This window comes from Alosa alosa, chromosome 24, assembly GCF_017589495.1.
Source record: "Alosa alosa isolate M-15738 ecotype Scorff River chromosome 24, AALO_Geno_1.1, whole genome shotgun sequence".
Taxonomy (NCBI): Eukaryota; Metazoa; Chordata; class Actinopteri; order Clupeiformes; family Clupeidae; genus Alosa; species Alosa alosa.
In genome coordinates, this window is record NC_063212.1 from 23,001,218 (window position 1) to 23,022,950 (window position 21,733).

General features: G+C 42.8%; 1 protein-coding gene across 1 annotated transcript in view; it reads left to right on the top strand.

Annotated features, from left to right (window-relative positions):
* Positions 1–2,249: 2,249 nt before the first annotated feature.
* LOC125289319 (macrophage mannose receptor 1-like) overlaps positions 2,250–21,733 on the top strand; it is a 578,909-nt gene continuing 559,425 nt past the window's right edge. The window contains exon 1 of the mRNA XM_048236072.1: positions 2,250–2,817. Coding sequence (XP_048092029.1) covers positions 2,559–2,817 — 259 coding nt within the window. The 5' untranslated portion in view covers positions 2,250–2,558. The remainder of the gene's footprint in view (positions 2,818–21,733) is intronic.

Here is a 21,733-nt window from a genome sequence, read left to right on the forward strand (position 1 = left end):
TAATTGCAAGAGGGTTCTGAAGTGAGAAAAGGTCCTGGGGGGCTCACTGCGGATGCTTCCTCCTGCTCTTCCTAGGTAAAGTACATGCACGTATGTGTATATTTGGGTGTTTTGTGCTGAGAAGGCCCTGTGATATGAGTGTTTGTCAGGGCTCGAATTATCTTTTTGTCTTTAAGGGGGTCTCTCTATCTCATAAAAAGTTGGCACACCCCGCGCATAGCCTAACAAGGCGATACAATGAAATAGCCTAGGCAAAGTGGCTTTAGCAGTACAGTATATGCGCACGGTAGGCCTAGGCTTTACCTTGACACACGCACACAACAGACATAGATTTTTCATAGAAATTGATTACTTTTAATGCATTTTTAAAATATTATTGATTGTAATAGTCCATATCTCATTTCAATTTCACAATACAAAGAAATAGACTAAACGAAGTCTGTGCCATTCTCAATTTCACAACGTAACTCATTTAAACCAGACCACCGTCTCAGATAGGCTATCCTCAGTGTCAAACAATAATGCATGTAGTGTAACTTATACACAGGGGAAAAAGCACTAACTGGCAGAAATGAATAAAGCCAGCCAAACTATGTTCTAGTAGGCTAATGTGTTGAACCGTGGAAAATTAATAGCTAACAATTTTGGAGTTTGCACTGAGATATTGTCGGGTAGCCATTGAATATTCCGACATCAGAGATTGCTAACAGGTGTTTCAAAATATCTGGAATCTTTCCGGAACTCTGAATGGCAGAGGATAGCTACAGATCATCTAAATCATTAATTTAACGTCTTTAATGGTAAGAGATGGATTGGAATGGTAAAAGAGATGGATAATGAGCGGTTGTTTAAGATTAAATTACAGATATTCAGATACAGATATTCAGATATGAGAGACCCCCTCAGGTTTTTGACTTTGTTGCTTTCATGGGAGCCAGTCCTCACTCTATGGGAGCTCGGCTCCCTCTGGCTCCCACATAATTCGAGCCCTGGTGTTTGTGTTGTGCTGTTTGTGTGCGTGCCTCTCTCTCTCTGTCTGTGTGTATATACAACACCCTCCACATTTATTGGCACCCCTGGTAAAGAGTAAAAAGGGGTGTAAAGAAATACTTCTGTTATGTTGTGACACTGCCACATTAGTTTAGGTGCCATTACAATTCATCAAGAAGGAATTTAAACATTACATGGGTTACATACATTACGGGTCAAGTTTAGGGTAACTTAGAAATGCCCATTCCACTCCATTATAGTCAGAATACCAGCTGACATCAGTTGCATTCTTTTTTTTAATCAGGACAGCAGTTTTTAGATTACATTATATGGGTTCTCAAATGTTGTAGAAAGAGATGGCTGATCTTTAATGCAATATGTACATTGCCCATTATCAGCAACCATTCATCCAGTGTTCCAAAGGCACTTTCTGTTTACTAATCTGACATCATTTTAAAAGGCTAACTGAGAAAACATTGGAGAACCCTTTTTACCCTTGAAGGTAGCAATTTATTAAAAGAAAAAATTCTCATAAAGAAATAAATATTATTTTATAAATATTATTGGCACCCCTTTATGTACACCCCATTCACAAACAGTGAAACCCAGCTTTAGGGATAGGGTCTGATGGGAGGAGGAAGACGGCACGCTAAAGAATAATCAGTAATCGCTCCACCTGTGACCCTGTACAATACACTTTTTTTCTTCAGACGGCTGTAGTGAGAACACAAGTCGTTTGATTAGCAGGTTGGAGAAGGTCCGGGGGGGGGGGCACTTATTTGTATACATATTTGAATTCCATGTTCCAGCTTAACGAGCCCTCTCTCCCACTGCGGTCCTCTGATGAGCGTCTGCTGTGTCGACCATCCGTTAGCGCTAAGAGGTCACAGTAAAGATTCTCTTTCTCTGTGATTCCACAGAATGGGTTACCTAATATTCTATTCTTCTTGTGATATTACTCTTGTAATATTCATTCTTGTAATAGGTTTGGGACTTCCAGGAAAGGATGTCCCCTTAATTAATTAAGTGAAATGGATTAACTGATTAACCATAGTTATGGTTTGGTGATTTTTGATTCCCTTGATGCAAACCATGAAATCTAATCAGGGGCACTGCAATTTATTTTTGATATGAGTTATTATGTCAAATGGACAACTGGCTCCCACCACCATCACACACACACACACACACACACACTCATACACACCACACACACACACACACACTCACACCACACTCACACACACACACACACACACACACACACACACACACACACACACACACACAACAATCATTGCGCAACCAAGGGTGCAGAATGTAAGGGTAGATATGTAGAGATGAGAAATTGAGAAGGGTAATTTATTTTCTGCTGAAAGATCAGGGATGAGCAGCGGTCATATTATGTGTGTGTGTGTGTGTGTGTACTCCTCTCTCTCCTCTCAGGTCTGGGCAGTCTCTCCTCCTCTGTGCCACGTCAGTTCCATGTGGTGAAGGAGCAGAAGAACTGGACAGAAGCTCAGCAGTACTGCAGAGAGGAGTTCACTGACCTCGCCACCATAGACAACATGACAGAGATGGAGAAGGTGAATCACACGATCCATGAAGTAAGTGCTGAGAATGGAAATAGAGCTGCCTGGATCGGCTTGTTCAAACAGAATGATCCCTGGAAGTGGTCAGATGGCAGCAGCTCCTCATTCCGCAACTGGAAAACTGGAGAACCCAATAATGGTGATAAGAAGGAATTCTGTACTAAAATTCTGAATTCCTCCGGTGCTTGGAACGATGCAGGTTGTGACCATCGTAGTCACTTCATTTGCTATGAAGGTGAGTCACTGTCCATTTTCTCTGCTTGGAATGGAAATTCAGTCACAGACAACATCATCATCATGAGCTGCTGAAGATCATGAGATGATGCGCTGATGAAGGAGCGGCCGTAATGGTGGTACTAGCTCCTAATGGTGGTACTAGCTCCTAATGGTGGTCCTCTCTGTGATGGTACTGTCTCTATGGTAGTAGATTTTAGGAGGGCTAGGACAAAGTTGAACACTATCTCCATCATGGGGGAAGAGGTGGAGGTAGTGGAAAACTACAAATATCTGGGTGTACATCTGGATAACAAACTGGACTGGAAGTGCAACACTGAGGCTGTTTATAGGAAGGGACAGAGCAGACTATACTTCTTGAGGAAGCTTAGGTCTTTTAATGTGTGCAGCAGAATGTTGAACATGTTTTACCAGTCTGCTGTTTCTAGTACTATTTTCTTTGCAGCCATCTGCTGGGGTACCAGTATCAGGGCAAATGACACCAAAAAACTCAACAAGTTGATTAAAAGAGCTGGTTCTGTAATTGGAAGTACACTTGAACCCCTAGAGTTAGTTGTTTAGAGAAGGATGTTGCAAAAGCTCCTTAACATTATGGACAACACCTCACATCCACTGAATGAACTACTAGTCAAACAACAGAGTGTTTTCAGCTGGAGGTTGCTCCAACTGCGCTGTAGCAAGGAGCGTTATAGAAAATCATTCCTGCCCACTGCCATAACTATTTACAACAACTCCCCTTTGTGCCGTGAGAGAAAATCTTATGCCGAGAGTCAATGCAGTTTACAACCTCTTTAACAGAGACTATATCCAATTGGATTTATTTTTTAACTTGTATGTACTGTATGTTTATGTGTGATATATGTTTATATTATTAATTGCTGCTGTTACACCATAATTTCCCTTTGGGGATGAATAAAGTAATCTATCTATCTATCTATCTATCTATCTATCTATCTATCTATCTATTGAAAGTGTTGTGAATCAGCCTCATTTCTGTAAATGTACATACTGCGTACTTCTTATGGTCATCTGTGATTTTTGTACCCATGTGTACCCTGTGTGTGTCTCTGGTCTGTATGCATGCATCCTTTGTTTATCCTTGAATATAATGAAAGCTTGTCTAGAGGCCTTTTGCCTATCACCAGGTGTGAAATGTTAATGTTTGTAGAACAGCATGTGTCCAGGCCTCTGAGGAACTTCCCAGGAAAGGGGGTAGTTTTAATTAAAAGACAATAGAAGCTGACCAGACCTGATAAAGGCCTAATCCTCATCCTCCCTTTCTATTGCATATTCAAACTGGGTTGGACCTATAGGTCACTCCTTCTCTATGTGTGTAACTTTAAATATGGTAGACTGTTTCTGTATAGTCAGAGAAGTCAGAGAATACTGAGAATCTGGTGAAATCCATGAGGGGCTGAAACAAACATGTAGTTCTCTCCCTTGAGGGCCACTGACCCCTCATTGAAAAGAATAAAAGCCTGGATCCTGATCTTGCATCGTCCTGATTGAGTCTTAAGAGAAATATGGTAGTAAATATATACTATCACTATCTATCTATAATGGTGGTACTAGCTAATGGTGGTCCTCTCTGTGATGGCACTGTCTCTGTAATGGTGGTACTAGCTCCTAATGGTGGTCCTCTCTGTGATGGTACTGTCTCTGTAATGGTGGTACTAGCTCCTAATGGTGGTCCTCTCTGTGATGGTACTGTCTCTGTAATGGTGGTACAAGCTCCTAATGGTGGTCCTCTGGTGGTACTAGCTGCTAATGGTTGTAGGGTTGCCACATTTGATTTGTGAAAATCCGGGATATATATAAAATGATTAATTATGACGTTAGAAACATTAAGAAATGCTGCTAATTGTATGCTGTTGAACTTAGGCTATATGGTGCATTGTCACTTTAAGGTCGCTCAGTCTAAGCTTTCTCATAAAACCCTTTCACCAGCTCTTGTAAGATATAAGGCTAATCCATAAACTCTAGCCTTGTTTGTTTGTGCCACATTGATAACACAATATTGTAGCGTCGGTGGATGTACATGTCTAACGTTGAATGAGTGTCTCCCAGAATGCAGTGCGAGTGAATGCTATAAGGTGTAATGTCGATTATAATAGTTGTAGTTGCGTTTACCATGTTAGTCTCTTTAGTTGTACCTCATGTGTTTATCCTCGTGTTGAAACCCTTATTGTGTGTTGCATGTGCGGCTAAGACTACCCCTGTGTTGCCCTATTTAGTTATCCCAGTATGTCTGATTGTGTTTGAGTCTTCCTGTTCCAATAAATGGCCGTCCTGGCCAAAGCTGAATCTTGCCTGAGGGTGAGATCGCTACATTGGTGTCAGAAGTGGGATGGGCGAAGATCTACGCCAGATCAAGATGGAGAAGAAGGCCGAAGACCAGACCAGCAAGATGGCAGCGAACCTCAGCAGATGTTCCAATGGTCCTTTTAAGGACTAGCCAGCTCGCTGAGCTCGCCACTGCGGAGGATGGACCTGTGCAGGCGACCAGCGGGACCAGCCCTGCACAGCCGACGAGAGCTGCCAGCGCTGGAGGAAGCGGCCCCGGCTGATGTCGCGGAAGTGTCCACGGCTGGCAAGAAGATCCCGGCTCGACGCCGATGTCGATGCTGCCGTCATCCGAGGATCTCATCCATAGAGAGCGCGAACTCTCTGACGACCTTGGAACACGACCACAGCGGCCGGGTTTACACCGCCAGCTACTGAAGAACTTCCAGATCGTCAGCTGCCGGTCGAGAGTGTGATGGAGTCATAGCTGCCAGTTCGGGAGCTTGCGGTGCTCCAGCTAGTGACCAAGAGGGTAACGTCGACCTGTAGAGCCTTGGGAGCTATCGTTTTGTGGACTGTTGAGATTTGAAGTGCGCACGTTCCGGTTGACGCAAGTCTGCGCAATGTTTTTCACGTTTTGTGTGTGAGTTCCTCTGTGTCCCGAGCCTGCTGGGAGGGTCGGGGTCTCCATTTCCCGCCACAGTGGAGCATCGTTGTGCTCGAGAGACAGCCGACAAAAGTTCTACAAGAGGGCAGCGCGAGGAGGGACCTCGACGTGGACTGCTGACCGCCTGGAGATCGGCACACTGTGGACAGGTGGCAACGGCCACGAGCTGTCACAGTAGCCAGAAGGGGCTACCGAACGTCCAGGGGTTCCAGCGTATCCGGGGGTTCGGCTTGCAGTGGGACTGTTTGCTGCTGTTTGAGGTAGCGCAGCTGCACGGCGGGAGACCGAGGGCCCAAGCGACACCACGACCCACGTCTGGCCGGTTCTGGTGCTTGTTCGGGGGAGAACTGACGTGACAGAGGCAGCCGAGAGCCCTTCCAGGGGTTATTGTTGGAGAATGCCGGGCCTTTCTACGGGAGCTGCTCCAAAGACTGATCGCCTGGGGTCGTAGTGGCCAAGAGTGGGCCACCGACAGCCTGGGGATCCTACGTCTACAGAGAAGCTCCGGCCGCCTTGGACTCTCCATTTGCAGCCGGAGGCTTTCCAGTCACTTGGACTAAGCACTGGGACTGACACCGACGCAGCCGCGAGCGGTGAGCTGAGCTGTCATTGTTGGGGACGACAATGGCTTGGGAGGGGGTTATGTAGCGTCGGTGGATGTTCATGTTTAACATTGAATGAGTGTCTCCCAGAATGTAGTGCGAGTGAATGCTAGAATGTGTAATGTCGGTTATAATAGTTGTAGTTGCGTTTACCATGTTGTGTAGTTGTTAGCGTGTTAGTCTCTTTAGTTTAGTAGTACCTCATGTGTTTATCCTCGTGTAGATGTGTGTGGTAAACCCTTATTGTGTGTTGCATGTGCGGCTGGGACTACCCCTGTGTTGCCCTATGTAGTTATCCTAGTATGTCTGATTGTGTTTGAGTCTTCCTGTTCCAATAAATGGCCGTCCTGGCCAAAGGTGATTCTTGTCTGAGGGTGAGATCGCTACAATATTAACAATACTATGTATAATATTAAGTTGTTACAAGCAGTTATAAGTTTCATATATTAAAAGGGGGTATGAACAATGACACCTGGAACCTGCTAGTCTACCTCTCTCTCTGGTGCGCACTCAAGATGCGTTTCCCAATTAATTAGAGTAACATTCAAGTTAGATGCTGCTGCATGATCCTCCTTGCATGTAACACGAAGTTGGTGCATTTTGACATCGTTGTGGAAATTGCAGTAAGTCGCAAGAGACAATTTCTCACGTTGAGCACACAAATGCGTGTAGATAGGAAAAACACTGAAAACAAAAATGGCGCTGTCCAGCAACAAAACAGGCATGGGGCTACATCATCATACGTCATCACACATTCATAACATTTAAAGGGACCGCGATCCCTGAACAGTTATACTTACATGAAGTAACTACAGACAGAACAAAGTGCTGTGTTTAATATGAACGGTGTGTAGAACCACACTTAATAACAAAGGTGAATTATGCCGGTCACATTCACTACATCGTAAACATTCTCGAGGAGAGACAAGCAGTTAGCAGTAAAGCTATTTATTGGCTACATAGATAGATGGATAGATAGATAGATACTTTATTGATCCCCAAGGGGAAATTCAAGGGTCTCAGTAGCATACAGACATCACACACAACATGCACTTACAGCAGAAATGGTAAACATAAGTATAAGTATAAACATATAACTAAACTCCACTGTACAATAAAGACAGTAGAAGATAAGAAAGATAAGAAAACTAAGAAAACTAAATAGTAAATCATGGTGAAGGTGCAAAAAGTAGTCCAACATTAGTCCAACAGTGCAACAGTGCAAGAGTAAGGTCTAGAGACCAGCATAAATAATATGGACAAATAGAGTAAAGTATAATGTAGACAAGGTAAAATAAAAAACTATTTCAGTGCAAGAACAGGTTGAGGTAATAGGGTTATAGCCATTCATTCATTCAGTATTGTAGCAGAAGCCTGACCGCAGCCATTGATCATGTGTGCTAATATATTACATTACATTACATTACATTACATTACATTACATTACATTACATTTGGCTGACGCTTTTTAGCCAAAGCGACTAACAACATAGTAAACAATTTAAGTTTTAGAGTAGTTCTCAACAATTTTAGGACAATTTAAAAACATTAGAGTACAGTAAGAATAAGTGCATCAGTGAGTGCTGTTTTTAACAGTTACTTGTCAGTTTGAGACGGCTGGTGAGTGCTAGGATCAGTAAGACTTGTTGTAAGTGTTGCTATGAGAGGAGATGTTCTCTAAAGAGCTGGGTCTTCAGGAGTTTTCTGAAAATGGAGAAGGATGTCTCTGCCCTTGTAGGAGCTGGCAGTGTGTTCCACCAACGAGGAACAACAGATGAGAAAAGTTTGAATTGGCTTGAGCGTACCGGTGGTAGAGCCAGACGTCGTTCGTCAGAGGAGCGCAGCAGTCTAATATAGTATGAAAAACAGTGTAGCAGTAAAACAGTAGTGAAAACATTAGGCTGTGTACATTAGTAAAACAGTAGTAAGCAGTAGTGGGCAGTCAGTACTCAAACATGGACATGGAGAGGGTGGAGAGGCAGACAGACTAAGCAGAGAAGTCTATCTCTCCTCTTCCCTTTAGTGAGGCATTGAACAGTTCAATGGCCCTAGGAACAAATTACTTCCTCAGCCTTTCAGTTGTGCATGGCAGTGAGCGAAGTCTCTAGCTGATCAAGCTCTTTTGGTTTTTGATAGTGCTGTAGAGCGGATTACATTCATTGTCCAAGATGTTGATCAGTTTGTTTAGGGTCCTTTTGTCAGATATTGAAGTGATGCACTCCAGTTCAACAAACCGTTTCAAACGGTTCAACAAAACCGTTTGAAACTAGCAGAAATTATATTCAGAAGGTAATTTTCACCAAAAACCGGGACAATTTGTGTGCCGGGAAATATTATTAATTATCCGGGACAGTCACTCAAAAAGGGGAACAAACCCGGTAAATCCAGTGCATGTGGCAACCCTAAATGGTGGTCCTCTCTGTGATGGTACTGTCTCTGTAATGGTGGTACTAGCTCCTAATGGTGGTCTACTCTGTGATGGCACTGTCTCTGTTATGGTGGTACTAGCTCCTAATGGTGGCCCTTTCTGTGATGGTACTGTCTCTGTAATGGTGGTACTAGCTCCTAATGGTGGCCCTTTCTGTGATGGTACTGTCTCTGTAATGGTGGTACTAGCTCCTAATGGTGGTCCTCTATTATAATGTTGTCTCTGTAATGGTGGTACTAGCTCCTAATGGTGGTGCCCTCTATTATAATGTTGTCTCTGTAATGGCGGTACTAGCTCCTAATGGTGGTGCCCTCTATGATGAGGTTGTCTCTGTAATGGTGGTACTACATGTAGCTCCTAATGGTGGTCCTCTCTGTACTGTCTCTGTCATACATTTATATACATTTATTCATTTGGCGAACACATTTGTCCAAAGTGACTTACAGCAATGGAATAACATTTAGGCTATTAACATTTAAGCATTTTTAGGTTTAAGCTACAGAGCTACACTACATCAATGGAATAAAATGTAAGCTATTAACATTTTAAGATTCAAACTTTTAAACTACAGGGCTACAGTGTTAGAATATTATTTAACTACAGTGCAGAGGAGAATATAGCAAAGAGTTATCACTGTATCAGTCAATACTAGTGCTAGAGGATAGGATTGCCTACATATTAAGTACAAGTAGAAGTATGGAGGACGAGAAGTGGTAGAAGAAGGGATAGAGAAGATAAGAGAGAGAAGTGGAGTGGGAGGAGGGAAGAGGGGGAAGAGTGTGGTGTGTGTGTGTGTGAGGTTTGTGAGGATGTCAGAAGCTTTTAACTTAAGCTGTTATGAGAGCACTTAAGTAAGTTATTGTGTGCAGACCCAGCATTCTATCACTTGTCACCACTCAGCACATTTACAGTAGATACTGCAGATAAAATGAGAATCTTAGAAGGACTCCAGCACTGAGCAGTAATCAGTATTCTCTCACTGTATCTCTCACTGTATCTCTCACTGTATCTCTCATCTTTTCCCTCCAGACAAGTTGGTTCTGGTCCGTGAGAATAAGACCTGGAGAGAGGCGCTGCAGTACTGCCGAGAGCACCATGTGGACCTGGTGTCTGTGACGTCCAAGCGGGTCCAGCGCTGGGTGAGGGCGCGGGCTAAAGGAGCCTCCACTGCTCACGTGTGGGTGGGCCTGCTCCACTCCTACGGCGTGGGCTGGTACTGGGTCTGTGGACAGACCGTCTGCTACAGAAACTGGACCCAAGGGCACGACCAAGTGGACTCCTTCCAACAAAGAGTCGGGGCAGTGGAGTCTGGAGGGGGGCTGTGGGTCAGCAACTTGACTAAGACAGACAAACTCCACTTCATCTGCACCACTGAGGGTGAGTCTTTGCTCATTATGGACATGTGTGTGTGTGTGTGTGTGTGTGTGTGTGTGTGTGTGTGGGGGGTCTTCTAATACAAATGAATACACACTGGCTACTACACACTTCAGTCCAATTGTGTGTGTGTGTGTGTGTGTGTGTGTGTGTGTGTGTGTGTGTGTGTGTGTGTGTGTGTTCACCTCCTCTTACAGAGCAGTGTGACTGAATCCTCTTCAGTCCAGAGTAGCCTTGGAGAAACTCCTCATTTGCAGCACTCATTTAATCTTAAGTAACTTTACAACTATATACAATTTCATATGTTACTAACATTGTACTGCAATGTTAATATGTTGTGTTTGTTAGCAATGATGTCACATTTTACAGCACAAAGGTACAGTAGAGTTCTGTGCCGAATGTTTGCTGTTCCTGACCTGCTGAACGTGGCTATTTCTGATGAGTATGATTAAAGCTGCAGTTGGCAAGTCTGACAGATTGAGGGGACCTAGCCAAAATTTTGAATGTTCTCATATCCCTCCCCCCACTACCACCGAGCACCCTCTCATCGAATTTGTGCTCGTCAGTGCACACTCTCATACAGCTCTGTTCTGATCGGATCAGAAGAACCGGGAGCTATGGATTTTTGCAAAACAAATGACAGGCTAGGTGGAGGTAGAAGTGTGTTTTTTTTTTTTCAAAACTGGCTGATTTATGTTGTTCTGTTGGAGCATAGTGTCGGTTTTAGTGAATATGATCAAAAAAATCTTGCCAACTGCAGCTTTAACCTTTCTAATCCACTATGTTAAATGTACAAATGGGCTAGTGTGCTGGCTCCTAATAAAAATGACTTTGATCAGTTTGATGATTGACTATATTCTTGTACATCATTTGAGAAACAGCCCTGCTAAAAAAAAACAGTCTGACCAGCTTTAGGTGCCAGCTTCAGGTGGTGTGCTGGTTGACCAGCTTGTTTGACCACCATATGATGGTTGATCAGCTCATGTTTGTAACTTAAGAGAGCAAAATTGAATATGACCATCAACTCATTCAAATGTCACTCAGCAACTGTAAGATGACATCAGAAAAATGTGCAGTGGTCTCTTTTTTCCAGAGCTGTATATCGCTCACTCTCACACACACTAAATCACCACAAAATCAGCCCTGTTATGACACGATGACAGACCTACTCCTCAGACTCCACTGATGATATACGATACAAAAATGCAACCTTAATAAATCCTTAAATGAACATTCTCTAAAGATGATTTTATGGTTTGACAAAATTAAGCATTAAAATCTCAAGGGAAACTTCTGGGGACGTTCATTAAAAGATAAAAAAATTTAACCTTAATATAACTGTCAGGGATCATCCCTAAAGGTCCGATGAAGGTTGCACAAAACAGCTGCAAGATGATGTTCCGGAAACGTTCCTTGAAGGCTACACAAAACAATACCTTTAGAGGATGTTCCCTGAATGTCTTCTAAAGGTTTATTTTGTGTGACCTTCAGCGAACCTTTAAGAAACGTTTCCTGGACGTTGTGTGTTTGCTGGTTGTTAAGTCAGGGTACAGGAACACAGACGCGACCTCTGACGTGACCAAAGTGCGTACAAGCTATGCCATAGGGGCATTAGCTAAACTGTGCCTAAGCTATGGTATGGGGGCATGAACTAAACTTTACAGACTCAAAGTGTATTTACAAGTGTTGTGCATGAACAAGTTTCTTATTTCTGTGTGTGTTCAACCCAGTAATTGTAAAGGAACAGCATTGTGTTTGTAGCCTAGGCTGTCACAGACTAGACTGTCCTGTTTCCCTCCATTGCTTCCTGTAGTCTAGTCCATATCGAAGTCAAACTCATGCCTTTCCCAATTCCACAGAGACCAAATGTGAAATCTATTTCCAAAACAATGTTGATTCAGCATGTAATGGTTATATATTAATAATGATTAACAACATGGAAACTCCAAATGAGAGCTGCAGGTGGTAAGACAGCAAACACTGAATGGACAATGGAGGACCAATGAAGACAGGATAGATAGATAGATAGATAGATAGATAGATAAATAAATAAATAAATAAATAAATAATGAGCTGTATGTAGGCTACAAATAAATGCATCTATGGTTTGGTCAAACTGGTAGGCCTAATTACATTTCTGCAACTACCTAATTGCTACCTCATTTATCCTATAGAAATAAATAAATAAAAACATGAAAGAAACATCGTAGACATAGCCTCCGTAAATAGCCTACATAAATTAAGCCATGTGGGAATGGATAAATCAATCAATTGGGAAATAAATAAATGCGAAATACAAAGACAGAAATAAATATATGAATAATTAGGTTATTAAAGCTTTTATTCATTATGGCTGTAGCATTTAAACAAACACCCCATGTATTACAGAACATGTGCATGCATGAGTGCATTTGTCATGGGATCTCCCTACAAGCCAGCACACACAGCAGGGCGTCTGCTAGCACCCGCAGGCTGGAGATGGCCAGGGCCATAGCTCCCCACTGGGACACTGCCATGTCTGTATATCTGTCCATAGGTGCCTCCTCAGACCTCTGGTGCACTACCATATAAACAACCAAAGGGCCGTGCAGGACAGCAACAGTGAACAGACACACAGCCATCATCGCCTGGCCAAGCTGCCTGACTGCCTGCTGCTTGGTCTTTGAGATGTCATACAGACAAAGCAAGACACAGGCACAGGTAAAAAACATGGACAGCATCACAAATAGAAGATCGGGGAGGTTGCCCTTAACAATTATGAACATGAGGACAATTAGAATGCAAAGTATTGTCATGCCGACAGAGCAACAGAAGGAGAAAAGCTGAGCAGAGGACTGTGGGTTCTTGAGATGCAAAGTGCTCTCTATCGCCACCAGCTGGTGAAGGTACAGACCAGACAGCCTGCAGCCCAGTAAAATCAGAGGGGATTCTAAGGAGATGAGCGAGCTCAGTCCACTGAACACACCTCCCATCAGTGTTCTGACCACAGACAGGGTTATGGTCACCTCAGACACATCACTGAGGAGGAGGAGGAGGAGGAAGGTGAAGCCGGAGACTTGTCTGTTCTTTCTGGTAGTGAAGAGAGAAGCCAGGGCCCAGCCCAAGGCAGGAAGTGACACGGTCAGGGTGATGACGAGGAACACCAACACTCGGACTGCTCTGGCCTCGCCCTGATCATTTGGAATGTCCTCCATCATCCTTCTCTTCGGAATTTTGCTTCAGAATTCTTCTTAGTACTGGCAGAAAAAATATCAAATATGTTGGAGGTTCACATTAGGTAGTGAACATTCTATCATCTAAGGAACATTATGTTGCCACAAGTGAGATTGGTTCTGGGGGAGTCACAATATCTTATGTTCCTAATATGCTCCTAATGCTCTGCGTACCCCTCTGATATTATTAATATCATGCTTCTTTCATTTAAAACATTGAACAGTATTTACATGAATTATGTTATTCAGGATCCAGTGTTTCTCAGGTCAGTGGTAAGTTCCATGTGAAATCTGCCAAAGAGAGATATAAAGAAAGGACCCAATGAGAGATCAATGTAGCTAGTTCTTGAACCGGTTCCGTTCAGAATTATTTGGACCTTGGTGCTATCTAGTGAGCCAGCCTGCATATTTGCAAGTTTTGGGTGCGTCATCAACAGAGGGTTTGGCGTGCATAACTGACCTGCTCAATGACACACCCACTTCAGATCACAGGAAAACCCAACTATTTTTTCAGGTTCTGAACTGATTTATCTTTGTTCAAAATGCTCTGGGGCCGGTTCCCCGATAACGCTCACTCTTAGCGCGCTAAGAAGACGTTTTTGATTCAATACAAGGACACATTGGATCGCTGCCATAGGCCTAGTTGGTCGCTTACTGGACACCACCATGCTTACCCCTTTATAGATCTTAGCCATTTAGAAGCAAATTCTTTGCCAGCTTTTAATTATCAAAAGTGATTGCCAATTTGAACGCTTTAATGACATTAATAAATAGCTAATTACCACCATATTAGTTCTGATACCAAATAAAGTAAACTTCATAAATAGGCCTGCATCCATTGCGAACATATTTTATTAGTCTTAAAATGTCCAATTCATCGTTATAACATAACATAAAATCATCGTTGAGCCACAACATTGTCAACATATGTCGGCCTACCATAGTTTGACTTGTACTGAGCTGCGCTGATTTCTAAAGACTGCTGCACAGTGCAAGGGCTTTAACTAGCGCCTTGAGAGCTCAAACAACTAAAAAAAAGAGAGCTTACTTAATGGCCCAGACCAACCTTACTTAACGGTGACTTACAGAAGATATACTTAGCGCATTTAACGGTCGGGAATCGTGCCATAACGTTAAGAGATAGGTTAAGGAATAGGTTAAGAACTACTTAGCGATAAGAACGTTTTGGGGAACCGGCCCCTGAACGGTTTAGCATATGGAGCATGATATAGAACGGAGCCGGTTGTCTGTTGGTGGAAAAGGCCTATGTGAGTCCCCTTAGAGATCCCAGTGTAACTGAGGCGAACTGAGCTAGCATGCTAGTTGCCCGTGTAAATCCTCACACCCCTAACCTCAAGAACGCTTCTAACCGCTGAGTTGGAAGCCTGGGCTTTTAGCTCAGTGGTTAGAGCGTTCGACTCCCATGCCTGTGTGTGGAGGTGTGCGGGTTCGAGGGCCCTGAGCGGAGGTGTGCGGGTTCGAGGGCCCTGAGCGGAGGTGTGCGGGTTCGAGGGCCGTGTGTGGAGGTGTGCGGGTTCGAGGGCCGTGAGTGGAGGTGTGCGGGTTCGAGGGCCGTGAGTGGAGGTGTGCGGGTTCGAGGGCCGTGAGCGGAGGTGTGCGGGTTCGAGGGCCGTGTGTGGAGGTGTGCGGGTTCGAGGGCCGTGAGCGGTGGACAAATTCCGACCTCTGTAAGTCAAGGTATAAGCAGAGACTTTCTAATGAGGAGACACAGCACTCAAAAAATCCTCCATAGAAATGCATGTCTACGCATATCACACCACGTCGACATGTGAATACATTGAGCCAATATTGTGCTGTATTGTGAATACATTGAGCAGATAATGTGGTGTGTTGTGAAGACATCGTGCCAATCACGTGTTGTGATCTCGCTGCTGGAGCAAGATTGCAGTAGATTGGTGTCGTGAAGCCTTGCGCACGCGCATTTCTGCCGAGATGGATGCCCGATGAGTGGCCAAAAAGCGTTGCCATATGGCCGCCGAGTGGAGGGACTTGCCTAGAAGGACTTTGGTATAACTTAAGTCAATATTTAGTGAGGGCGTTGAGGAAAAGTTTTTTTTTGTGCCTGAAATTAATTGATGATTCTTCGTCTACCATCTCTTTGTTATAGAGTCAATGGTGGTGTGTGAGCACTAAAACATCGACTATGGTAAAAAATGTTGATGTAATTTAAGGATGCATCTCCTAACTCAAAAGATCTGGTTGATGTGATACATAATTCTTTTGACAGTCACACTAGGGTCATGTCATAAAATTTCTTTGCGGTAATTCTGGACGCACAGACCAGACAACTTGTGCAACAAGATGCCCCAAAAGCCAAAGGTCAGATTGTGAAGACTGAATTGACTGAAGGACCTTCACAGATATGGTTAACAGTTCATTTGCTCATCTTGTTGAAAAAATAGGGAGAAATGGCATTTATAACATACATACATATTACATTGTTGCAAAACAGGTGTTTACCTTTAGTCAATATGCAACACAGGTAACATTACAAAATGATCTGTGTATATTTTCAAAAAAGGAAGTACAGTAGTCATGCACTTAAAGGAATTATCTGTTTAACACTTAGTTAACACTAATTAAAATTGCATTTTTATGCATGTATTTGCTATCTTTACTGTTGCTACACTTTCTGTTTTCTTGTTTGTTTGTTTTATGGTTAACATACTCCTCCAGCTGTCAAGTTAAATGAGTCACAGGAACATACGGAGATTCAAAATGGTGACGTATCAGAGAATAGCCCGATGCTGCTCAGGTTGGAACTTGATTGCTTAGCACTTCCACATTGTACTGAGATATGTGTGTTTCTCATTTGCTAGTACCACCATACATCCATCCATCCATATCCATCCTACGACCCATAATATTTTCTTTTGAACAAAAGGAGACCACACACTATAGCAGCTCATGTGCCAATAGTTTAATAAAAAAAACAATGTTTCGGGCCTGTGGCCTTTCTCACATTTTTTTTAATTAAACTATTGTCATATGAGCTGCTAGAGTGTGCGGTCTCCTTTTGTTCAGAATATTACGTATCCCGATGTGACCAGCACCTCAACAAACTCCTACTATCAGTGTGCGTTTGCTTTTTCTACCCCATGATGTTTTCTTACCATATATTATATGTTGCCCAAATTATAGATGACAGACATGTGCAGTGTTTGCATCAGTACATTATGAGTACTTCTATCTTACCTGCATCTTGTTGTCACTGCATAGTCTGAGCGTCAGCCTGTAAAGTCTATATCTGCGTCCTTCTTCTTCTCTCAAACTCTTGTTACCAAATGGTGTGAACAAGTGGTAGTTTGAGCCCTGGCATCAGTGTGGTGGAATATAGTGGTGGTGTGGCCTAATTTTGAGTGACCTAGTTTCCATAGATTCAAGACATTCAGCTATCTACTGTATTCGTTTTGCCCTCTCTCTCCCCGTGTCAGTGTGTTAGTGGTGATGTGGTGTGCTTCTGAACAGAGACTTCCTGTGTCTACGTTGAGGTTCATTAAATACAACTTGTCCACACACACATACCTTACATCAGAAAGGTTATTAAACCATTTTAATTACAAAGATTATTATTCGGTAACACTTTATTTTAATGTAACGCTGTTACAGTGTACCTACCTAATTAGGTACAGTGGTACAACCTGTGTAACAACATGTACTATCAGGTACTATCATTGTACTTGTATTATGTATTTGTGGGTACCTACATATAGTTGTTACATTGTAATACTGAGTGCTTTTACAAAACTTTGCCAATTTGCCTAAATTTTCATCAGAGGCAAAGAGCTGACCTGAGACCTGCTGGATGGGGTAAATCTGGTCATGATAGATTTGATATACAACCATTCTTAGCTCCAGTCAAGGCCTCATTGTCTTCAGTGTACATGTAACAGCTGTGCTGCTATAACCTTGTTACTCTTTGATACAGTGGAATAAACCTATTAAGTGTACCAGTTAATTACTTACATGTACATATGACATGTATGTTGTGTCTTCGATGTATGTAGGTACCCACAAATCCATAATGCAAGTACAATGATAGTACCTGATAGTACATGTTGTTACACAGGTTGTACCACTGTACCTAATTAGGTAGGTACACTGTAACAGCGACACATTAAAATAAACTGTTACCGATTATTCCAATGTTCAGTTCAGTTCAATTCAATTGTATTACTTTATATTTATTCACAGAAGCCTTAAAGGCCCGCTACCTTACAATAACTTAAGCTGATGATGATAGCACATAAACTCTTAACAGGATGAATTGGGAATTCTGGAACATTTTGCATTCTGTGTGCTTCAGTAGTGTAGTGGGTAAGGAGCTGGGCAAGCATGCATTTGCTAGAGACATTGTAGGTTCAATTCCCTGCTGCTGCAAATCCCTGTTGTGTCCATTGGTAAGTTGTTGCTCTGCAGAGGCTATAGGTAAAACCTTCAGCAGTAAGCAGGAGATACGTGGATAGGTAGAACTGGTTGCTGGATATGCAGGTGTGTTCATGTGTGATATGATGAAAGTGAAGGGTTCCAACCCCACTGTGTGAGTGATGATAGCACTTGAATATGAGAATCTCAGCCCATGCTTTGCTGCTTGTCCCCAAAGGACAACAGAGATATGTCCTTTTAAGGTAGCGACAAGTGGACCAGGATGCAACCTAGCCTCTGGCTCTGGAAGTTCTACTACTCTCATTTCAAATAGCCCTTATGGGAAGCTAGTAGTTGCTATATACATCAAATATACCTCGTGCCCTGATGTTCACAAACCAGCATGTGGTCCAGTGTGTAAGTACAAGTACTGTATGGTCATGTGTGTGATGTCCCAAAGGTGCAAGGTTTAAAGCCCACCTTAGGAAAATAATTGGTGTTGAGGGTTGTGAGTAATCTAGTGGTGGAAGACTTTAGGCACGGCAGAAGTTTGTTGTCCATGGTAAAGGAATAGTTTTTCAGCAATAGCAGCAACCAAGTTGTTGAGTTTGACCACCTGAAAAAGTTTATAACCCCCAGTGTCTGGGCTGGATTTCTTCGGGGGGGGGGCAAGTATGCGCCCCAATCTCTTCCTCCATCTTCTGCTACTCTGGGATTCATCTTCATCTTCTTCCTGCCCTCTGCCTCCATGGAGCCTTCACCACAGCTCCCCTCCTGGCAGAGCTGGGGATTGAACCTGCAACCCTGAGGATGGTAATCCCTGATGCTACCGCTGGCTCCTCCAGCTGCTGCCATTTCCCTTCTTTAGACATACTAGTGATGCTTTCAAAGAATGGTTAGAGCAACAGTTTTTATTCTAAATACCAAAGAATGGTTAGAGCAACAGTTTTTATTCTAAATACCAAAGACTGGTTAGAGCAACAATATCTATTCTAAATACTGTGATACTTCCCAAACAGGTCAAAGGATCTCATGTTTGCAAAATATTGTTCAAAGACAAATATTATGATTGGAAAGACAACCTATAGCCTCCTATCAGGTAGAGCTGGGAATTGAACCAAAGACTCAGGGCTTCTACACACAGTTGCGTTCCGTCAACGCATGCCAGTGGGTGTTCCCGACGGTAGCTATGCAAATGACTTGAAGTATAAATGTCATTTGATTGGCTGGTGCCGTCCGTCGATTGGCTTGATTGGCCGGTGCCGTCCGTCGGTGCAGCAACAGCTGAACTTCTCAACGCGAGCGACGGGAGAAATGCGACGCAACGGACCCACAATTCAGTTGGGCAACGGATGACGTAAGCCCATGTAAAGTGAACGGGATGTGTCCAGCACTGCAACGCACGCAACTGTGTGTAGAAGCCGTCACTCTACACATCGGAGGCTCTATCACTAGCACTCTACTAGAGCCTCCTCACTATGAGAGGGCTAGCAAGCAAAATACTAAACAATACTTATTCAAACACAGCGCCTCTGGATGGTACAATGACCGATTGGAATCAGACAAAAAAAATCCCGTATTGCAAAGTGTGATGTCTCCCAAGCAGGTTAAAGGATGTCTTCATCAAACCTGGTGCATGGTACGGGCCCATGCATAAAATACTGTTTCTTTTGATTATTTAAAAAGAATATGAATCATTTTGGACATGCCATTTTTCATTTCAAAAGATTCCAAAACACTTTTTTTTTTATTCCATGTTTCTCCCACATTGTCTTGCAACCTTTTGGCATGTGACAGTGTCATTTCCAGTCAGAACAAACATATTGAAGAGAAAATCATTAAATCAATATTTGCCAGGGGTATGAATAATTTTGTTCTTAATTTTGTTCTTAACTGTCTATATAAATATATATATTTATTTATTATTATTATTTGGGGGTATGCCTTTAATCAGAAGAGAATGACCGGAAGCAAGTGGGAGAGAGAGATGGGGTGGGATTGGGAAATGACCCATGTGGGTCTCAAACCCGGGTCTCCATGGGCACATGGATCCCAAAGGGATACGAGCGCTGTAGTCAGGTGTATCAGGAGTATCAGGCTTATTTTGGACTAGATAAGGTGGTTACATAATTATTTATTAAAATCAGGTCACAGAGGAGCCATAAAGTGATTGGCATGATATGACACAGATCAAGCACTTGGTCTATAGCTGACAGTGTAGGGCAGGGTTATTTCAGTTAACGGAAACTAACTGTAACGTTCACGCGCATGGGAAAAACCTTTTGCCCAGTGAAAAACGTCATTGTTCACGTCACTTCATGTGGAGATAAGAGGTGGGACAATGGGGGAAGATTTTGCAGAAACGTCACGTTTGTCTTCACGTTGTAGTTCATCATGTAGTTCACGTTTGTCTTCACGTTGTAGTTCATCATGTAGTTCACGTTTGTCTTCATGTTGTAGTTCATTTGTAGTCCTTGTGGACTTTCATGTCCAACAATTTTAATGTGAACTTCGGGAATTTGCCATTTTTTGACACTTGCTGCATATCCTTCTTTCACAAGTGTCTTACACCATATCTTTAAGCAAACACAGTTGTTTATTTAAGATTAGTGACCGTATGCTTTAACCTTTGTTGTGGCATCCATGTTTGTCACACATTCTGACGGCAAAGCACATGAACACTGGCAGTGGGGAAAACAACGTTATCAGGGGGCGTTCCCTGATATTCCCAGGTGGCACGAACGGAACAACTCTGCCTGGCCTCAAACCCGGTTCTCCGGGGTACCAACCCTGCAGCTTTTTTTCTGTAATGCAATGTATATTGATTTTTCAACATAGGGAAGTATATACTGCATTTGTCAACAATGGTCAAATTTTCCCTTAACCCCACCCACCCAATCCCTTACCAACACATGGATCAGCATTAGTCAGAGTACAAATCCATGTTTGAAGCAAAATAAACATACAGAATAAACACACACACACCTTATAGAAAAGGATTGAGAAAAAAAAAAAGAAAACCCTGCAACTTTGATAGTGACACCAATGAGACCCAGGCTCATCGGTACGGTAGTCATGGCCACACAACCATAGTGACGGCCCTCCACCACACTAACACTGCGCAAAACCAAGCAGAAAGAAAGAATACATTTGAAAAACGTTACAAAAACATTACAAAACCATACTAGCCCTGGTGTGGGGTGGACCTATCCTTGATCTGTTTCACATCAGTCAGTTTGGAATAGTGCACCCTTGCTGAGGTTGTCTCTAATAGACAAAAGACACCACAACTCTGATCACTCCTGTCTAGGGCTGGCCAGTATGAGGTATACGGCAGGTACGCTGAGAACACATTTAAACAATGTAACTCTACATAATATTTGACGTTGTAGAACTGAGCCGCAAATCAAAAGGAAGAGTGTGGTAGCCTGCTAGGGTAAGAAGGCGGAAAACCTTTCAGGTTTACACCAGCCTCATCATACCGTATCATACCTTTTATATGCCTCTATCATTAACCATAAACCCACTATCAGCTTCACAATATTTTCCTGGTCTCTCTTGCCCAAATGTTGATACAGGAACCATAAAACTGAAAAAAAACAAACTGTGCGCTGTACTTTGCATGTTATCTAAATGATCTTATCTCCATTTTGACATCAGCACACCTGCCCCCTTCACTTCCTTCTTCATCAGATATTGATCCACCGCCATCCTTCTGCTCTCTAGAGAGAGGGGAGTCGGGTGCTCTAAAGACAGATTTTAAAGATCTAAATGAAATCTCAAAAAATGCAAATAAACTTAGTGGCGAATATGTTTTAACATACTATCCCACAACCTGAGGGACAAAAAGGGATGTACAGACAGGAATGTACACACATGATGAACGTGTGTATGTGCGATATATGTTTCAGGCTTTATCGTCCCATATGTTATGACTGTTTTGGCAACTCAAATGCCTATTTGCC